The sequence below is a fragment of the Rhamphochromis sp. 'chilingali' genome (assembly GCF_963969265.1).
Source record: "Rhamphochromis sp. 'chilingali' genome assembly, chromosome: 9".
Taxonomy (NCBI): Eukaryota; Metazoa; Chordata; class Actinopteri; order Cichliformes; family Cichlidae; genus Rhamphochromis; species Rhamphochromis sp. 'chilingali'.
The window spans coordinates 16740409-16758330 of NC_137936.1; the positions used below are offsets into that span (position 1 = coordinate 16740409).

At 40.4% G+C, this 17922-nt stretch overlaps 3 protein-coding genes across 3 annotated transcripts; 2 read left to right on the plus strand and 1 right to left on the minus strand.

Annotated features, from left to right (window-relative positions):
* The first annotated feature begins 557 nt into the window (after window positions 1-557).
* Window positions 558-9422, plus strand: npepl1 (aminopeptidase like 1). The gene is made up of 12 exons (XM_080892005.1): window positions 558-747; window positions 1880-2065; window positions 2268-2438; window positions 2550-2639; window positions 3011-3092; window positions 3711-3853; window positions 4445-4522; window positions 4818-4918; window positions 5140-5263; window positions 5373-5549; window positions 6367-6477; window positions 8438-9422. Exons 1-12 carry the CDS (start codon window positions 598-600, stop codon window positions 8594-8596), a joined length of 1572 nt encoding a protein of 523 aa, XP_080748131.1. The 5' UTR covers window positions 558-597; the 3' UTR covers window positions 8597-9422.
* A 698-nt stretch (window positions 9423-10120) lies between these two features.
* LOC308402825 (uncharacterized protein) lies at window positions 10121-11482 on the minus strand. The gene is made up of 3 exons (XM_080891923.1): window positions 11272-11482; window positions 11074-11191; window positions 10121-10942 (listed from the first exon to the last, which is right to left on the minus strand). Exons 1-3 carry the CDS (start codon window positions 11377-11379, stop codon window positions 10782-10784), a joined length of 387 nt encoding a protein of 128 aa, XP_080748049.1. The 5' UTR covers window positions 11380-11482; the 3' UTR covers window positions 10121-10781.
* Window positions 11483-12115: 633 nt separating this feature from the next.
* On the plus strand, window positions 12116-17369 carry LOC308402824 (cathepsin Z-like). The gene is made up of 7 exons (XM_080891922.1): window positions 12116-12256; window positions 12877-13067; window positions 14085-14248; window positions 14394-14573; window positions 15285-15435; window positions 16235-16397; window positions 16593-17369. Exons 2-7 carry the CDS (start codon window positions 12940-12942, stop codon window positions 16716-16718), a joined length of 912 nt encoding a protein of 303 aa, XP_080748048.1. The 5' UTR covers window positions 12116-12256; window positions 12877-12939; the 3' UTR covers window positions 16719-17369.
* Window positions 17370-17922: the final 553 nt, after the last annotated feature.

A 17922-nucleotide genomic window follows, 5' to 3' on the forward strand; every position in this document is an offset into this window, starting at 1 on the left:
AGATTAGATTTATATGAAAATCTTTTTAATTTTGGTTTTCAGTTCAGTTAGTTTCTTGAATGAATTTGCTTGTTACCCTTTTATTGTATTAAATATTACTTTTAGTTTTGTTTATTTGTTATAGCCTGATCTTTAGCTAATCTGGAGCTGTGTGTTACACTATTCCTCTCTCACACCAACCCTCTAAATGGTCTCCATGAATCTTGTATTTAGAGCCAAAATTTGAAATTTGTGATTAAGTCGAAATGTTATGATACCTAGTGGGACATTTTGAGGTAACTCAAATAAAATTTTGACCTGTGGATGGCCAAAAAAAAACAAAAGTGGGGGAAACACGCTTCCTTCATTTCCTGGATTATTTATTTTATTTTATAGGACTAAATTGTTCAAAGAAAAATCGTTTTGGTTTAGCTTTTGTTATTATTACTACTACATTAACTTTGGTGTAAATCACTACAGTCTGCTCTTATAGTGTTCCACCTGGTGCCTGGAGGTCGATAAAAATCGCAGCACGTCACTAAAGCCTGTCCTCACCCGGCTGCCGTCGCCGGTCCGGGGTGTCCGTCGCCGTCCACTTGAGCACCTTCAGTCACCAAAATGGCGAATGTGGTGCTGGAGTTTAAGGTTTCTGCCGGTGATTCAGAGCCACAGAGTCGCCCTGTCCTGATCATCGGGCAGCACACCAACCTGCAGCAGGTCAGCTGGAGCCAGATCAAAGGAAAACTCCAGCCGGTCGTTAGCAAAGAGGTAATCTTATAAATGATAACAAAAGCTCGGTACCGGCTAATGTTAGCGTCACGCTAAGCAAAAGTTAGCAAAAGCTAGCACAGCTAAGTTATTTCATGACACAGCTAGCGAAAAAGAGTCCAAAGGGCAAAGCTATAACGGTGTCAGTGTAGGCTACTTAGTAAGCTAAGAGCTACAATAGTCAAGAGATGTTTGCGGTCTTATTTGTTTTAGGGGTTTTTTTCCATTATCATTATTATTGTCATAATCACAATTATTATTATTATTAGTATGACCGTAGAAGTAAATCTCACAACACCAGTAATTCGTATTTTGCTTACTTCCACGGTTGCCCGGCTGTCACATAACTCCTGGATGATTGTAGGTTAGAAAAGCAGTACTTAAACCCAGACAGTGGTCATTAACCTGTCTCCGAATAGGATTTTGCAACTGGAGCATTGACGAGGTTAAAGTCCCAGTCTTCAGTATCCAGATAACTAATGCCGTACTACTGCAGCATATCGCATATGTGTAAACTTATTTTCAACATAATCGACATACTGTCGATGGAGTTTGTCCAACGTGCTCCTGGTGAGTGATTAGATCACTGGTGGTGGATTTGGTGGGCAGACTAATACGCTCAGAGTCATTGAGTGTGACAGTTTTCCAATCAGCGTCGGACTGTTTGTGTACAATGATTTGCTGAGACACTGTTGGCCTGCTCCATGAAGCGCTCTGATTATTCTGAGCATGTGTATGTACCTTCTAAGGTGATAAGTGTGAAAGCATCTGGAAACATTGTGACACTAGGAATTTTTCAAACCCAGTATCTCAAATTCCCATCACCTACTGGTTCACTTGCCTCTTATTTTAATCTGGTGGAAGCACTGTGTACATACTGCTGACTGGTTATAGTCTTTCCAAAACATTCCCAAAACCGCTTTGTAGATTCCTGTCATAAACATCTGGAATAACATATTTAATATTAATAGTGGATTATTATTACATCATCAGAGATTGTTGATTTCCCAGACTGCTTGTACTTAGTTTACAAAGAGTAAAAGAATTAGAGGATTTAACAAAAAATGTTTTTCAAAGCTTTAACATCTTTGTGGTGAGTCAGAAATGTCAATTTTTCCTCATGTTTTCTCAGATCTGGCAGGCAGCTCTGAGTGCTTTAAACCCAAACCCCACGGACAGCTGCCCCCTGTACCTCAACTATGCCACAGTGGCCGCCATTCCCTCAAGGGTCAGCAGGCACAACAGCCCGTCTTCTGCCCACTTTGTGTCCCGCCTGGTCCGTTCCTGCCTTCCCGGAGGGAATAACCGCTGCATTGTGGTCAGTATTTTCAATCAGAATTGTTTCCTGTTTGTTCTTCGGGGAAGTCAGAGGTTACTTTAAGCTACAGAGCAAATCTGTTCTTTATAGATGCCCGCTTTCTGTGCCATGGGACTTCTGGGAGTCCCATGGCACTCAAATCTGGGTCATCCAGTGGTGAGGTTGTTTGCTTCACGAAGTGGCTAACACATCTGCTCTCCAGATGGTGTGTGAGCGTTCAGATGTGTTTGCATCCTGCTGTGCTATGGCCCGGGCCTTCCCCATCTTCTCTCGCCGCTCCGCATCCTCACGCAGAACTGAGAAGAAGCATGTGACCGTGGAGTTTGTGATTGTTGGGCAAGATGCCAATCCTCTGGAGGCTGCAGAGCTTGAGGTACTTTAAAGTTTTGGGTTTTAATTGTTAGTGCTGCTCATAATTGCCTTTTTTGTGTGTGTGGGTGGTCTGCCATCACTTAATGGCCTTTGTTTTTCATCCCATGTTCAGTGTCTTTCTAACGCTGCTGATGGAGTTCGACTGAGCGCTCGCATTGTGGACACTCCATGCAATGAGATGAACACAGATCACTTCTTAGATGTTAGTGAAATTCTCTGATTTGCATAAACTTTGTTAACCTGTAACACGTTTCCATGAAAACGTTACCTGTTAAGCTTCTGTGTCCTCATTTCAGTTTGCCCATTCTCACATTAGGCTATAAAGTTAAGTCAAACTGTCGTCTATTTATTGATGTTAGTAACAGAAAGTGAATATCTTAAGATATTTGTTTACAATATCAGGAGTTAATTTCGCAAACCCATTGCATCACTTACATATCGACAATACTTTTTTATGTACACTTTAATACTTTTTAATTTTTAATTTAGAAGTAAGGAGGGTTGAAATCTGTTAAAACTAGTTTTAATATTTCTACTGCAGTTTTTCATCACAGCCATAAATTTCTGTTTCAGGAAATCAGGGCTGTGGGGAATGAACTTGGAATCACTCCAGTTATCATTCGTGGAGAGGAACTGAAACAAAAAGGGTTTGGAGGTACGACCTCTGCGCATGCCTGTGTGCTTTATTTTTAGCTTGAATTGTCACAGTTCTCCAGAATTGCTATGTCAAACTTTTTTGTTGAGTGTGCTTTAGCTAGAGAGACTCATGGTGCAACTCTAATGGAAAGAAATGGTAAACAAGAAAGTCAGCTGTGCTGTTCACTGTGTCTGGTTTCAACTGAAGACGCCAACAAGCTTTAAAGCATGGAGAGAATTTAGAAAAAAAATCTAATACATTTCTTTTTACACCTCAAATACTAAACATGCATATATACAGGAAATACTTGGTTGAGATTTCCCTAGGGACACCAGAGTGATGGATTTTTGGGACTGATCCCTAGTAGCATATTTTGAAGCTAGGCTATATATTGTTTTAGTGTTTTAGTGTTGCGTATAAGAGGCCGTAATGAAGTGCTAGCTAAAATATGATCCTAAAAGGACAAATCAGTGGCAGGCTGTAGTAGCAAAAATGCACTCAATGAAAAATTGACTTATTCTTTAAGGACTAAAATGGGCACCTATAGAAAACTGTGCCTGTAAGTCAAAGCTTAATTGTGTAAAAGTCTGAACATTTCAGATCACTGAAAATGCTTTTCTTTCTTCACCCTCTCAGGTATTTATGGTGTTGGAAAGGCAGCAGAGCACCCTCCTGCGTTAGCGGTACTTAGTCACACTCCTCAAGGCGCTACCCAAACAATTGCATGGGTGGGCAAAGGAATTGTGTATGACACTGGTGGACTTAGCATTAAGGGAAAGGTATGCTTCTGTTTCCTGTGGAGATGATAACTAATCATCTATTTAGAAAAACAGACCTGCATCCCTCACTTGAGTATATTTTACAGTGTTACTGGGATAGCTGATAGATGAGTTGTCTGTATATAGAAATATAATTTAACAGGAATAGAAAATTATGTTAATCAAGTGGAAAAATGCAACAATATTTGGCTTAACTCATGTATTTCACCTTAACAGTGCACTGAGTCATGGTGTGTTAGCACAGAATTTGTTGTGTGTACCCCAAACATTAATCTTCACTGTGATCTTGTGGACCATGTTGCACCTCCAAAGTCTCTGTCTGCTGTAATCTCTTAAGTTTGACAACTTTCAGTAAGCTCATCCACTGTCTGGGCAGTCTGGATGATCCTGGAAACCTCCACGCTGATCTTTTAAATAAACTCTAAGCCTATTCTCAGTAATCTGTTAGCAAGCAGCACCTTTTATATTCACTAGTTCAGCCAAAAAGCTTTTCTTACTGTAAATGAATTTATAGACAACTGGGTTGCTGTCCTGCTCACTGCAGAAGAGATCCATTACATGTAAATAAGTTGTGGTTTTTCCTTCTTCTAGACCACAATGCCAGGGATGAAAAGAGATTGTGGTGGAGCTGCTGCCATTCTGGGAGCATTCAAGGCCACCATTAAACAGGTGAGGTGACAGAAGGATCCCACATCAGCTCTCACGGCTGTCATTTAGGCCTCAGTCTCAAATGACTAATTGGGAAGTAGTTGCTGGCTGTTGCTAAATGAAGCCAGTCGTAAAGAGGCTGCTGCACTAAAAACCTCTTTTTGATTGTTTTGGCTGCTTGTATTTTTTTTATTATTATTATTATTATTTCATATAAAGTATGTGCAACTGTGACAATCTGCTAGCAACATTGGCAGTTACAAGGAAGTTTTAGGTGCAGCACTTTATACCAGCCTCTGTCTTCTGTTTGTTTCAGGGCTTTAAGGATAATCTCCATGCAGTGTTTTGCCTCGCAGAGAACTCAGTTGGACCCGCAGCCACGCGACCTGATGATATCCACATTCTCTATTCTGGAAAGTGAGACTTTTTTTATTTATTTATTTTTAAGTAGTAATATATCATTTGCTTGGAAATTGATTTGACACACTTGGTATCAAATTACCTGTGTGGTTTGTATTCAATGTCTCTCTGCCATCAAGGTGTGACTGCACATAAACTGCGTCCGATATCATTTTCCACGCTAACTCGAGAGGAATGAATGTGGGCAGTGGTATAAAATGTCCATTCTCCCTTTAAAGGTCAGTGGAAATCAACAACACTGATGCAGAGGGCAGGCTGGTGCTGGCTGATGGAGTAGTGTATGCCAGCAAAGACCTGGCTGCTGATATTATTCTGGATATGGCTACACTGACAGGTGCACAGGTGGGTGACTCTCACTAAACCAACCACTGCAGGTGCCCAGATCAACACATTCTGTACTGTGAGGCAGGTGCTGCTTCATAGCTGAAGTCTCTTTGTTTCTGTTGCTCAGGGAATCTCCACAGGAAAGCACCACGCAGCTGTGATGACAAACAGTGAGCAGTGGGAAGCTGCAGTTGTGCGTGCGGGCCGCAGCAGCGGGGATCTCGCTCACCCTCTGGTCTACTGCCCCGAGCTGCACTTCAGCGAGTTCACCTCTGCTATGGCTGACATGAAGAACTCTGTGGCAGTAAGTGGCAAAATCCACACGCGTGGCAAGACACAATCCATATCAGACACGGAAGAATTTAAAATACAGGGATTTCACCACCTACTTCAAACAAGCTCAGTTTAGCTCGTTCATCTTGGTACTATCACATGGGTGGCTCAGGAATTTTGCACAGTATAAATTACAATGAAATTTTTATTTTATTGTTGTGTAAATCATTATATATTCCTTACTTAATGTATAATGTGTGTGTATGTGTTAGTCCCGTAGGGAAATTACTCCTCTGCATTTAACCCATTCACCCAGTGAAGCAGTGGGCAGCCACCAGTGCAGCGCCCAGTGTTCAGGGGTACCTCCAGGTAGCCTTCAGTGAGCCGATCATGGGGCAACCACTTTACCTACTGAGCTATCTTTGCCCCCCATTAAGTCCTTTAATATTGACAAAATCTGGGAGATGTGCTTCCAGAAAGTGACCTGACACGGTTGGATGAAGAGATGTGACCTCACCATTTTTAAGTTTTTACAGCACATAAAACCACTGATCTCTGCTAAAGAGAAGAAAAGAAACAGAAGATTTTATGAGTTGTATGGTTTTGTGAATTTTGTGCAGACTTGTTATCGTCAGACTCGTCGATAATAAGTGTGACGATTTTCCAAAATATCCAAGCTTAGGGCGATCCGTGATAACTCACTAACGGAGATTTCCCGCGTTAATGCGGTTATGGCGTTAATGTCATTTTAACAAAATTAACACTGACAGCATTAGTATTTTTTTCAATGGCTGTTATAATTTATTCAGGCTTGGTTGCTGAGGTGCGTGTGTGTTTTGCATTGACAGGATCGGGAGAACGCGCAGAGCTCCTGTGCTGGCCTCTTTATTGCATCTCACCTGGGCTTCGATTGGCCCGGTGTCTGGGTCCATGTTGACATTGCCTCTCCTGTTCATGCTGTGAGTATCCCATGCTTCACTGTGTGGATGTGATTTTTAAAAAGCAAGCCTATGAACACATTTTTGTTAACTAAAATAAATCATTATGTTGTTCATGTTCATACATCACCAGCAATACAGTGCGGTGCACTTAAAACACCGCTGCAGCACGCACATGGATAGAGTCTGTTTGCTGCTTTTCGTATGGCTTATTTAGTGAGTCACCAATCCACAACAGTGATAATACAGTGCAGGGTTTTCAGTTTTACTACTGTTTACGTTTATTGGATTGTGAAGTCAGGGTTGGTGGGGATTTTCTGACTTTCTGAGGAGGAAATTTCGATTCTGAATTTCCAGTTTCCTGCTTCAGATGGAGTGCAGCGTGTTTTTTGCTTCAGGTTCAAGTTGGAAATTGTAGTGCATCACTGAAGTTGTTCAGAGTACTGGCTTTAATCACACCTACAAATTTGTGCCAAGTCCTTTTTTTTTTTTTTTTTTTTTTTTTTTTTTGTCTTTTAATTATATTCTTATTGAAGAAAGGAAAAAAAAAAAAAAAAAAGGGACTTGTTACAATAAAGTGCATTGACATTATTTAGTCAAAAAAAGAGAAAAGGAAAAGAAAAAAGCAAAACCCTTTTTCTTAGTCCTTTTGTTTTACATTCTGATAGCAAAAAAATAAAATTAACTCATTGGCTTGACAATGTGTTACATAATGCAGCATGTTTAACTTATTTACAAAAACTACATTAGGTACATATTATGAAGTTGAGGGTCAACCTGACATTGTTCGATACATGGGAGATACACCAAGATACACCAATTCAGGGCTGGTCTTACCTAAATTCAGGGCGGATGGGGGACACAAAGCTAATCCATTTATTCCATATTTTGTAGAATTTGTCTTTCTGAATTTTTAAAAAGAATGTCAATCTTTCCATTTTAAATATTTCGAAAACCACATTAAACCAATCCTCAAGCGTTGGCGGAGTTGGATTTAACCACTTTCTGGTTATTGATTTTTTGCTGGCTGCTAATAGCGCTTGTAAGAGTTTTGTGTCCCCTCCCCGGACCGAGCCAGCAACCAAGCCCAAGTACAAATTTACAAAATTGATGTCAAATTTTATCTTAAAAACCTCACACAAAGTTTTATGGATTCCCAGCCAGTAATTTTTTAATTAATTTTAATTTTTAGTAATTTTTCCCAGCCAAGTCAAGTAAATATTGAGTGAAGACTCTTAAGAAGTAAAGGGCTTTGCTGAATGTTTGAGGAAGTTGGCACCAAACACCACTGTAAAGCCTCACCTCTGAGCTAAACATTAAGGAAACCTTTGACTGAGCTTATAAAACACAATCTGCAAAGACTGTGTGAGTAAAGCTGAAAGGAGAATTAGCACTGATTTAAAATGAGACTTTACCGTTATTTGACCAAACTGTCCAGCTGTGTCAATCCAGTGGTGTTTAGGTTTAGAGCGTATTCGGAAGTGCATAAAAACGAACGTGTAGAACAGGAATAAAGTGGTTGCCAGTAAATGCCGTGACGTTCTTTCTATCAGGGATGTGCATACACTTGTCTGATTTCCTTGCTACACAGAGACTAGAGGAGCTGCTTTCTGGCGTATGCTTCCTCAATCACTGCGAAACTTCCCATTGTGTTTGAACAAAACAAGATCAGCTGACCTTACTGCCTGTGACTGGTCAACCTTTAAAATAAACTGGTTTTATAACTTTCCTGCAGGTGGTTTCCTGATGCTCTGTCATGGTCTTGTGATTCAGTTCATAAACAACAGTCCTTACGCAGGCTTTCTCTCTAATAAATCTCCATATTTGTGGTTGTCTTGTGTTAGAAATTGGTTTAAACAGCTTTGTTGTGGCAACTTTTATGCTGAATCAGGTTTCCAACAAGAGATTATGGCAGCAATAACTGAATGGAAAGTGGAGGATAAGGTTATTGGTTTTTAAGAGCTTTTCTTCTCTCTTGCAGGGAGAGCGTGCCACAGGTTTTGGTGTTGCTCTGCTCATGGCCCTGTTTGGTCAGGCATCCGATGACTCCATGCTGAACCAAGTTTCTCCTCTGGGTGCAACCACCAACGCGTCCGAAGACCACATGGAGCGCGACTGCAAACGGCGAAGATTGGTCTAATGAGGGAAAGGGGGGGGAAAAAACACCACCCCACGGTTCACTCCCCCGACTGCTCCTGTGCCACCACACACTCAAACTGTTTAAGCAAGTGCTTGTCCAATTTAGAGATAAAAATGTTTTAGAGTCTGTGTTCTGTGTTTGACTTGACCGAATAAACCAGATAAAAATGAGTCAATCAGATGTGGTATAAATGATTGTGATCAAGCACAGGCCCTCATTTGTGCTCGTTACGTGGCACTTGCCGCACTGATTGCCTCAATAGCTTCTTCATTATTCAGTTCTCATTGGTTATATTAAAATGTAAGCAAACTTCGAGTTAAATTAATTATTGATTCATTCTTCCTTTTTTTTTTCTTGTGTTTTTACCAGATTCTACAATTAATGCAGTTGAATTTTTTTTTTTTTTTTTTTTTAACCCCATACCTCAAATGTTGCTTTCCAGTGTCCATTTCATCAGCAGAAATTTTTGTAATTTCATGCTTTATGCAAACAGAGAATAACGCCATACATGTTGTACTTAGACGTTCTGAAAATCACTGGCTCAAGATCAGTGAAGATAGACGTGTTATCTTTTGTAACAACTGCACTTTGTTAACGCTTTGTATCTTTGGACTGCCTAATCTCTGGACCAAAATGAGTGCTCACTGCACTTTTTAACAGTTTCACTCTGTCACATGACTGCTGACATGCTTTGTCAGCATAAAACACACAGGCCAGACGTTAACTGTAAGTTGAAGTGTTCGTTTCCAGCACAAACAAGTTTGTTTTTTCTTCTTCTATTCGTATGACAATCGTGTTGTCCTTCAATAAAGGTGGTGCCATCTGTCATCTGTGTATGTAGATTCAGTCACTACAGAATTAATAAGCTGAAGGCTTGTTTGTTTAAACAAAACAAACAAAAACAAACAAAATGATCTTATCCCCTCACATGACTTCAGCAATGTCTATCCAACTTGGCATGCCAAGTGCTTTTATTTGTAGTGCGGTTTGCTGTGCTGGTGTCTTGTAGCAGATCCCCAGTTATCATCTTTCCCTGTCATTAAAATTTCAAAATAGCCAAACACCTAAAAAAAAAAGTATTCAGTGAAACTCTATTTTATTTATATGTGTATATATATATGTGTGTGTGTATGTTACTCACAGCAATAGTCATCACAAGGCTTCATAAGAACACTTCTGAGGCAAATCTACTCTCTACTGTTACCAATTTCTCATCAGATTACAGCTTTTTAATTAACCACGCTGATTTCATTGTAGTTTGATTAAGTAGGAGATGATTAAGCATTGTCCTAATCATCTCCAGGTTAAAACATCCCTCTGTGTCTAAAGATTTGTGGTGTGTGTGTGAGTAATAACCTCTTGTATTGGATAATGTCACAAAAAATAGGGTGTTTTTAGGCTTAAACCTTGGTATGACTAAAGCTCAATAAATCAATCAATCAATCAATCAAGGCTTTATTCGCCACGTGCAGGTTGCCCTGCAGTGAAATAGGACACCCCCCCCCCCCCCCCCCCGACCTTACACACACAACACAGACATCACATGGGGATACAGGTCGGAGATCGGTAGCGTTACAGAAAAAAAAACACTGAAATATACACTACAATGGGAAAGTACAAGAGGAAAAAAAGAGACCTCTACTCATGCTGGACAGCATGAGAACAGAGAACAAAAAAACTCCTCTGCACAAAAAAGCACATAAATGTCCACAGCACAACCTTATGGAACACATGACAAGCCACAAGGTCGGGTGGGGGGTGAGGAGTAGTGATGGGCAGATGAAGCCCCATGAAGCACTGAAGCTTTTCATCCAATTGGTTCACCCCAACGCGAAGCTTCATGAAGCTTCATTTGCTCTAGCAGGACACCTACTGGACGTAAAAATAATAGCTGGCATGAATTTGAAGAGTGTGGCATTTTGCACACAGCCTGTAAATGTCAACAACAAAAGGAGTGTGTAAAACATGTATATTGTAGTGATGGCAGTATACTGTGTATATTTATAGTGGCAGTATGGGAAATGATTATTTGGAAATGCTTGAAATGGAAATGATCATTTACTGTGAGGTGAGGTGTGGTTGGGGTGTGGACAGTGGTTGTGCTTTTGTAACGTTGAGGTATGGACAGCTACACACTGAGGCTTTGAGCCTCAGTCCTGCCTGTTCACATTTTATTCTGTAAAAACTAAATTTTCACTGCTTTTATGACCTTTTTAGTGGGGAGAACATAGCTAGGATTTAATGATTTAACAAATCTTTTGAATCCTTTGTCCTCCACAATGCTAAATGGCTGGGAGTCCTCAATCACCATGCTGACCAGGTCTTCATCTATTTGAGATTGTTCTCCTGAGGAAAGACAATAAAGATAAAGCACAAATATAAATATCACACACGTAACTTATAACAGTTGTATAATATTGTTATATCATTTAGTAACATTACTGCATCCTATATTATCATTGCATTTGATGGCTCACCTGGTCTTGCTCCACGATCGGTGTCCCCCTTATTCTCATGCAAAGCTCTGTAGTGCCTAAGCATGGATGAGGTGTTGCTGTTATATCCCAGCTCCCTGGCACATAGCAAACACTTCACCTTGTACAAAAGTCAAGACAGCTCAACATAAATTGTATTGCACCATCAGTATCATGAAAATACATCTTCTGTAGAAATACCTTGTTGGGAGGAATAAGATCAAAATGTTCCCACACAGGGGAGGACATCCTCCTCTTCTTAGCTGGCTCCATTCTCTCCTGACTTTCCTCACTCTCATAAACCTCCATACGGTCTCCAAACTCTCACTAACCGCAACTCTCCATCAAACACCCACATTTTTGAATGAAGTCTGAGGGGTTTATATCGCTGTCATATCTCGCGGCAAAGTTCGAACCACTTCATGAACCAGTCACGTGGTACAGCCGGGCAGCGAGGCTTCGGACGTCATCATTTTCAGCTCCTCCCATAAATGAAGCAAGCCTCGATACGCGCTTCGCGGAAACGCCCCCTCCATTACTCGACACAAGCTCCGAAGCCTCGATACAGAACGTCCCATCACTAGTGAGGAGTAATCAAACACAGCAGCCGTCCTGCCCAGCGCTACCATTCCAGCGTGGGCTCAGACCCGCCGTGTTCCCAGGAGGGAACAAGCATTGAAGGCGTTTGGAAAGGGAGGTTGGATGAGTGTGTGCGTGTCCAGAGTTCAGCTGAGACAGTGTCCTTCACCCTGCTAGGCTAAGTAAACAGTCTTCCAGCCAACCCAGGTGGCCTTGCATGGAATGGGAAGGAACAGACTAAACACAGTCGTTATCAGGGAGTTTTTGTTCCGTGCCAGCCTTGCGACCGCAGCTGGCGCCGAAAGGGTATCCGCACATGAAGTGATGGTGCTTTTTACTTTAGTGCGAACAGCTCATATGAGCTGACAAACAGACAAACTGAGCATCAGAAAGAGGAAGGAAAGTTATTTAAGTGAGATTGAATGTGGCATGGTTGATGTTGCTGGGTGGCCTATTCCAAAAGCTGCTGAACTACTAGGATTTTCCTGCACAAGAAGAATAAACAAAGAATCAAAGATCCAGGGGGTGGCTGTTCTCTGAGCAAAAATGTCTCGTTGGTGTCAGAGATCAGAGGAGGATCCCTAGACGGCTTCAAACAGATAGGAAGGTAACAGTAACTCATTATAATATAATCAAGATAAGCAGAAGAGCATCTCTGAATACACAACACATGGAACATTGAAGCAGAAGAAGACCACACCAGATGTGATTCCTGTCAGCTAAGAACAGGAAACGGTGCAAATCACATGGGCTCACCAAAATTGGATCATAAAAGATGTGAAAGATGAACTTTTGAATGATGAGCCTTGATTTCTCTTGCGACATTCAGATCCATCCTGCCAAAACAGTTCAGGGCGGTGGTGGTGTAATGGTGCGGGGATTACATTTTGGCACACACTTTGGGCTCCTTAATACCAACTCAGCTTTGTTTCAACACCACAGCCTATTGCTGACCTTGTCAGCTATGTAATGACCAAAGTGTACCCATCTTATAATAAACCATGTTATAACACTCTGATCATCATGTTTCTTGAACATGACAGCGAGGTCACTGTACTCAAATGACAACTAAGGTTCCAACCAACCAGGAGTTGTACCTAATAAAGTATTCACTGACAGTAATACACTAGAAATGTGCATACAAAACAGCAGCACATAACGAATCTTTTATGTTTAATTTCATCTTATCTTGTGACATTGCTTAATAATTACTCTCTTGCAATTTAGGATAGATACTCTAGAAGTGAGTATCTCCTGGTCCCGTAACTAAAGCACTGCTCGGTGTCAGAGATGGCTCTCAAAGCCGCGGTTCTTGTGCTGTTTTCGGCCGTGCTGTCTGAGGTGTCGGCTGGAGTATTTTTTAAGCAGAAGGAGCCGTGCTATGTCCCCTCACCGAAGAGAGGCGGCTTTGGACTGCGGTAAGTTCAACAAAGGCTTATGTCGCTTGAAACCAGTGCAAAAATAGATATTCGGTATGTTAAAGAAGGATTTGCAGTGCTTTGCAAACTCTCAAACTTCCCCTCGTGTCTTTATATTTTGCTTCCAAGGAGCCAGACTTGCCTTGTAATTTTTTTAATGTGATCTTTAAAGTAGTTCTTCAGGCTCTCTAAAGGTCTTCGCAGCTTTTCTTTGGACATTGTCTGTTTTTTCTCTCCTTTTTAGTCTAGTCATTGTATCTGACCTGACCAAGGGATTAACCAGTGTTGTGTCTACAAAAAAAGAACCATTTTTCCTAGCATAAGTACAATTATTTGTTCCAATTTCTTCTGTTAAATCTATGAAACACACAGTGAGAGATATAAAATAGTATTTTTCTTTTTTCAACAAGCTGTGCTATTGGCTGGAAAGTTGGCATATGCATGTAGTGTAATGTGTCCTTAAAAATTAAGGAAACTGGAAAAATAGAGGAACAATGAAAATGTTGCAGGGCTTAAAAAACTCTCTGCAGCAGATAAACAATGTCCTTAAAATAGTGAAAAAAAGACCTGAGACACAAGACCCGAAAGATAAGTTAGAACTGTGCAAACCCTGTTTTTGCTTAATATACTGTATTTCAATAAAGTACTGCACCAATTTCCCATTTTCTGAGCAAAATCTAAAGAAATGAGGGGTGGCTCATTTTGTATGTTACCGGTATTACATTTGTGTAATACCAGTAATATGTGTAATCTATATGGTATGGTGACAGAGCACACGATATCTGTGTATTCTTCTCAATACTGCAGCTGTAATGTGAGGTTTTGCACATCAGACTAGTGAGAAGGACAATTCTTTTGCATCTTGTATCAAGACTTTAAAAGTTATTTTTTAAAGAGAGGAACTGAAACAGAAGAGCAAGAAGATTTTCAAACAGGCTTTATATGTTGTAGCGGGGACATCAAACTTAAACATCAGACTGATCCAGTAACTGTGTGCAATGACACGTATGTTCACAGGACCGCACCTCGTCCTCACGAGTATTTGAACATTTCTGATCTGCCGAAGTCGTGGGACTGGAGGAACATCAATGGCACCAACTACGTCAGCACTACTCGCAACCAGCACATTCCCCAGTACTGTGGGTCCTGCTGGGCACATGGCAGCACCAGTGCGATGGCAGGTATGACTCAGCAAAGCTTAACTATGTCACATTGTACATCACAAGTCTATGACACAGGTGTGCTTTCACTTCTTCTTTCCATAGAAGGGACATTGATGAACAGAAAGTAATGGCTGCTACTTATTTCTTATTTGCATTCAATCAGATCGAATCAACATTAAGCGGAAAGGAGCGTGGCCATCTGCCTACCTGTCTGTCCAGAATGTGATCGACTGCGGTGATGCCGGCTCGTGCCACGGAGGAGACCACACTGGGGTTTGGGAATATGCTAACAATCACGGGATCCCAGATGAGACCTGTAATAACTACCAGGCTAAAGACCAGGGTAAGACTTTCACAGTGTACACAGTGACCAGAGTGATGATCATATGCTTCAACATCATATGTTTACTCAGTGCTAATCTAAGAGGCCCTGTTTTGGCTCAGGACACTCCTGCAAGATAGATGAATGCTGTTCTGATAACCTAGGGGAATATGATTATTGACGTTAAAAGGTTTTTACACAGTGTAGGCTAAAATGCACAGGATTTACTGTATTTCACCACATGTGCAAGAGTAGACAGACTCTTTCAAATATGCAACAACTAAGATTAGTAAATATATTTAACCTCCTAGGACCTGGCGTCCACATATGTGGACATCAAATTTTGGGTTATTTAGACCAAAATACTCAATTTTGCTCTACAAGGGCCTGATATCCACTTACGAGGACATTATGCTGCCACTGTCCTATCGAAATTTTAAACGAATATCCTCATATGTGGCTTTCATTTTTCTTAGAAACAAAAATTAGTTAAAAAAAGATCTGGTAATTCTTTGTTTTTACATTCATCAGGTCCCAATCGGCCCAAATATCAAAAAGAAATTAAAAATGCATGCCGTGAAAGAGTTTGGGTCTTAGGAGGTTAAAGGACTTCATCAGAATTTGTTAGAAGACAATACATTTGTGTTTTTAAGGTCAAAATGTTCCCCTGGCTGGCTGCTGCATGTTCCTGTGAGGCTGAGCCATGTATGTTCTGTTTCTCTCTCTCTAAAGATTGCAATAAATTCAACCAATGTGGCACCTGCACCACTTTTGGAGTGTGCAATATTGTGAGTAACTACACTCTGTGGAAGGTGGGAGATTACGGATCCGTCAGTGGGAGAGAGAAGATGATGGCAGAGATTTACGCGCATGGGCCGATCAGGTTTGCAGCTTTTTCATACGTTTATAAAATAGTCCATTCTGGTTGCTTTGTTTTACTTGATTATTCAATCTTAATAATAAAGCAGATATCCCAAACCAACATAGGACACTAGTTAGAATCCTGATTTCCACCCTAAACCTTTTCCTGTCATTCCATACTCATGTAGGGGAGAGCAGTGTGTCATGATTTATGAGAAAAATTGTCATCGATATACAAATTCTGTAAGCATGAAATCACTGATTTAATAATTAATTAGTTCTCTGGGCCAACTTTCATTTGTTTAAATGTGGTACAGGCTATAAATAAGTAGACCTGACAGTCAACACAAAAAGTACATGTTTGAGGTATAATTTTTTCAATTCCCAAAAATATATATATTTAAAACAATGAAGCGGGCTACATATTGAATGGATCATAACACACAAGTATTGATGTGATAGCAACACTAGCACCGGTATCTATAAAAATTAATATTTGGATCGATCCACCCGCAGATTTTTAAAAGAATCAAAAGTATGACCCATTTTGACTCTGTTTAGAAGGTGGTGGGTTGAGCAGCTTTTGTAGTTTCTTTGAATCATGTTTCTGTCTTGGAAATAAATGTTCATTAAATTCTATCTGCAGTCAAGAAGATCTGTGGTTTAAAGTAGCTTCTCTAGGCTTCATCATTTCAGCATCCAATCATCTGCTGCTGAAATGTTGTCAGTGCAGCAGAGCATTAAACTCATCAGTGACTGCTGCAACTTTTAAGCAGAAAGAGGAAGTAACCTGTGGTATTTAATGATTTTTAATTTCTTAGCTGCGGGATTATGGCCACAGATAAGCTGGATGCGTACACTGGAGGTCTCTACTCTGAGTACCAGGAGGAGGCCTTCATCAACCACATCGTGTCAGTGGCAGGATGGGGAGTGGAAGACGATGTCGAATACTGGATCGTACGCAACTCCTGGGGAGAGCCATGGGTGAGTCGATGCCAGATAGCTAATGAAATGTCCTCTCGTTGCTGTTTAATTTGCAGCCGGTTTTATCAAATCAAATGCATTTTCGCGGTCACAAATACAAGAATATTATTTCATTTGAGAAAGAAATCCTGTATCTGATTTCTTAAAAGAATGACTTTCTTATTTAAGTCTTGGCTTCTTTATTTTTGCCTTCAGGGTGAAAAGGGCTGGCTCAGGATCGTGACCAGTGCCTACAAGGGAGGAAGTGGCAGTAAGTACAACCTGGCAGTAGAGGAGGACTGCATGTACGGAGACCCAATCGTACCCAAGGACTACCTCTAGAGGAGCCCAGTGTCAGATTGTGGGCAGACACTCCGATGCCTTCCAAAGAAAAGCTTTTTGTGTTTTAATGTTAAGAAGGGAATAAGTTCAGGTTTTTCTTTTTTTAAACCTAAATCATTATCAGGGTCTTCCAGCTGAATATCAAACTGTTTATGCCGATTCAAACTGTCTGATTACCACAGAGAGGTGTGCAGGCTGTTTTACAGATTTAAACTTTTAAAGGGTTTTATCAGAAAGAAGAATGATGCAAGTTTTTGTTCTGCAGAAAAATTCAGGCCATGCAACAGTCATCACAGTAAATAAAGAGGGTTTTTTGTAACCTACAGTATTGAGACAGCATAGGAAAGCTTTTAGTTTTAATTTGTAAATTCACAGTGATTCAGCCAAAGAGCACAACTATCACACTTTCTGCTGCACTGCTCTGATGCCGAATGTTTGCAGTGTGTGGCGTTACTGCTACTGAAAATGTTGCACTACATAGGGATGAATGCAAAAACTGAAATAAACATACTTTGTGTGCCTTTGTGTGCAGTTTGAGTCAAATATAGATTCTTGTAATTTGCCATTTGTTTTATGATGAACACTTTGAACCCAAAATATTTCATTGTGACAATTTGTTTTCAAACTGTACCAATAAACACTTCATCTGTCCTTTGAGTTAGAATGTTTTATAGAAACCTCTCAGGCTTTTCTATTTTACCATCCACTGTCTTTACTTTAATACACACGTCATTAATTGACGTCAGTCAGGTGAAGATGAACTGACAGTCAGTTTCATGGCGATCTTTTATTATTCCATAACAATACAATCACCTGATCTCACCCAGCAGAGCGTGCTTTTGACATAAGTTAGAAAGACACTCAAGAAAGCTGCAAATGAAGATGCTGGCAGAGCATCTCAGGTAGGAAACAGAATCTAGTGATGACCTTTGGCCCCGTTAGCTAACCAGACTATATTTATGCTACCCGATGATTTCCTCCAATACACAGTGATGATCTTTGGAAGATGCAGTTTGCCCAGTACATTTCAGAGGCTTCTGGAGTTTACCTCTTTAAAACATATTGTTTAGTTCTAGCTTTCTTTTATTCTTTTGTGTATGCTGACAGCCTTTCTGCACTCCTTACTGTCTTAAGAATTGTAAAAACGAATCTTATATGTTTAATTTCATCTTATCTTGTCACATTGCTTAATAATTCTTCTCTT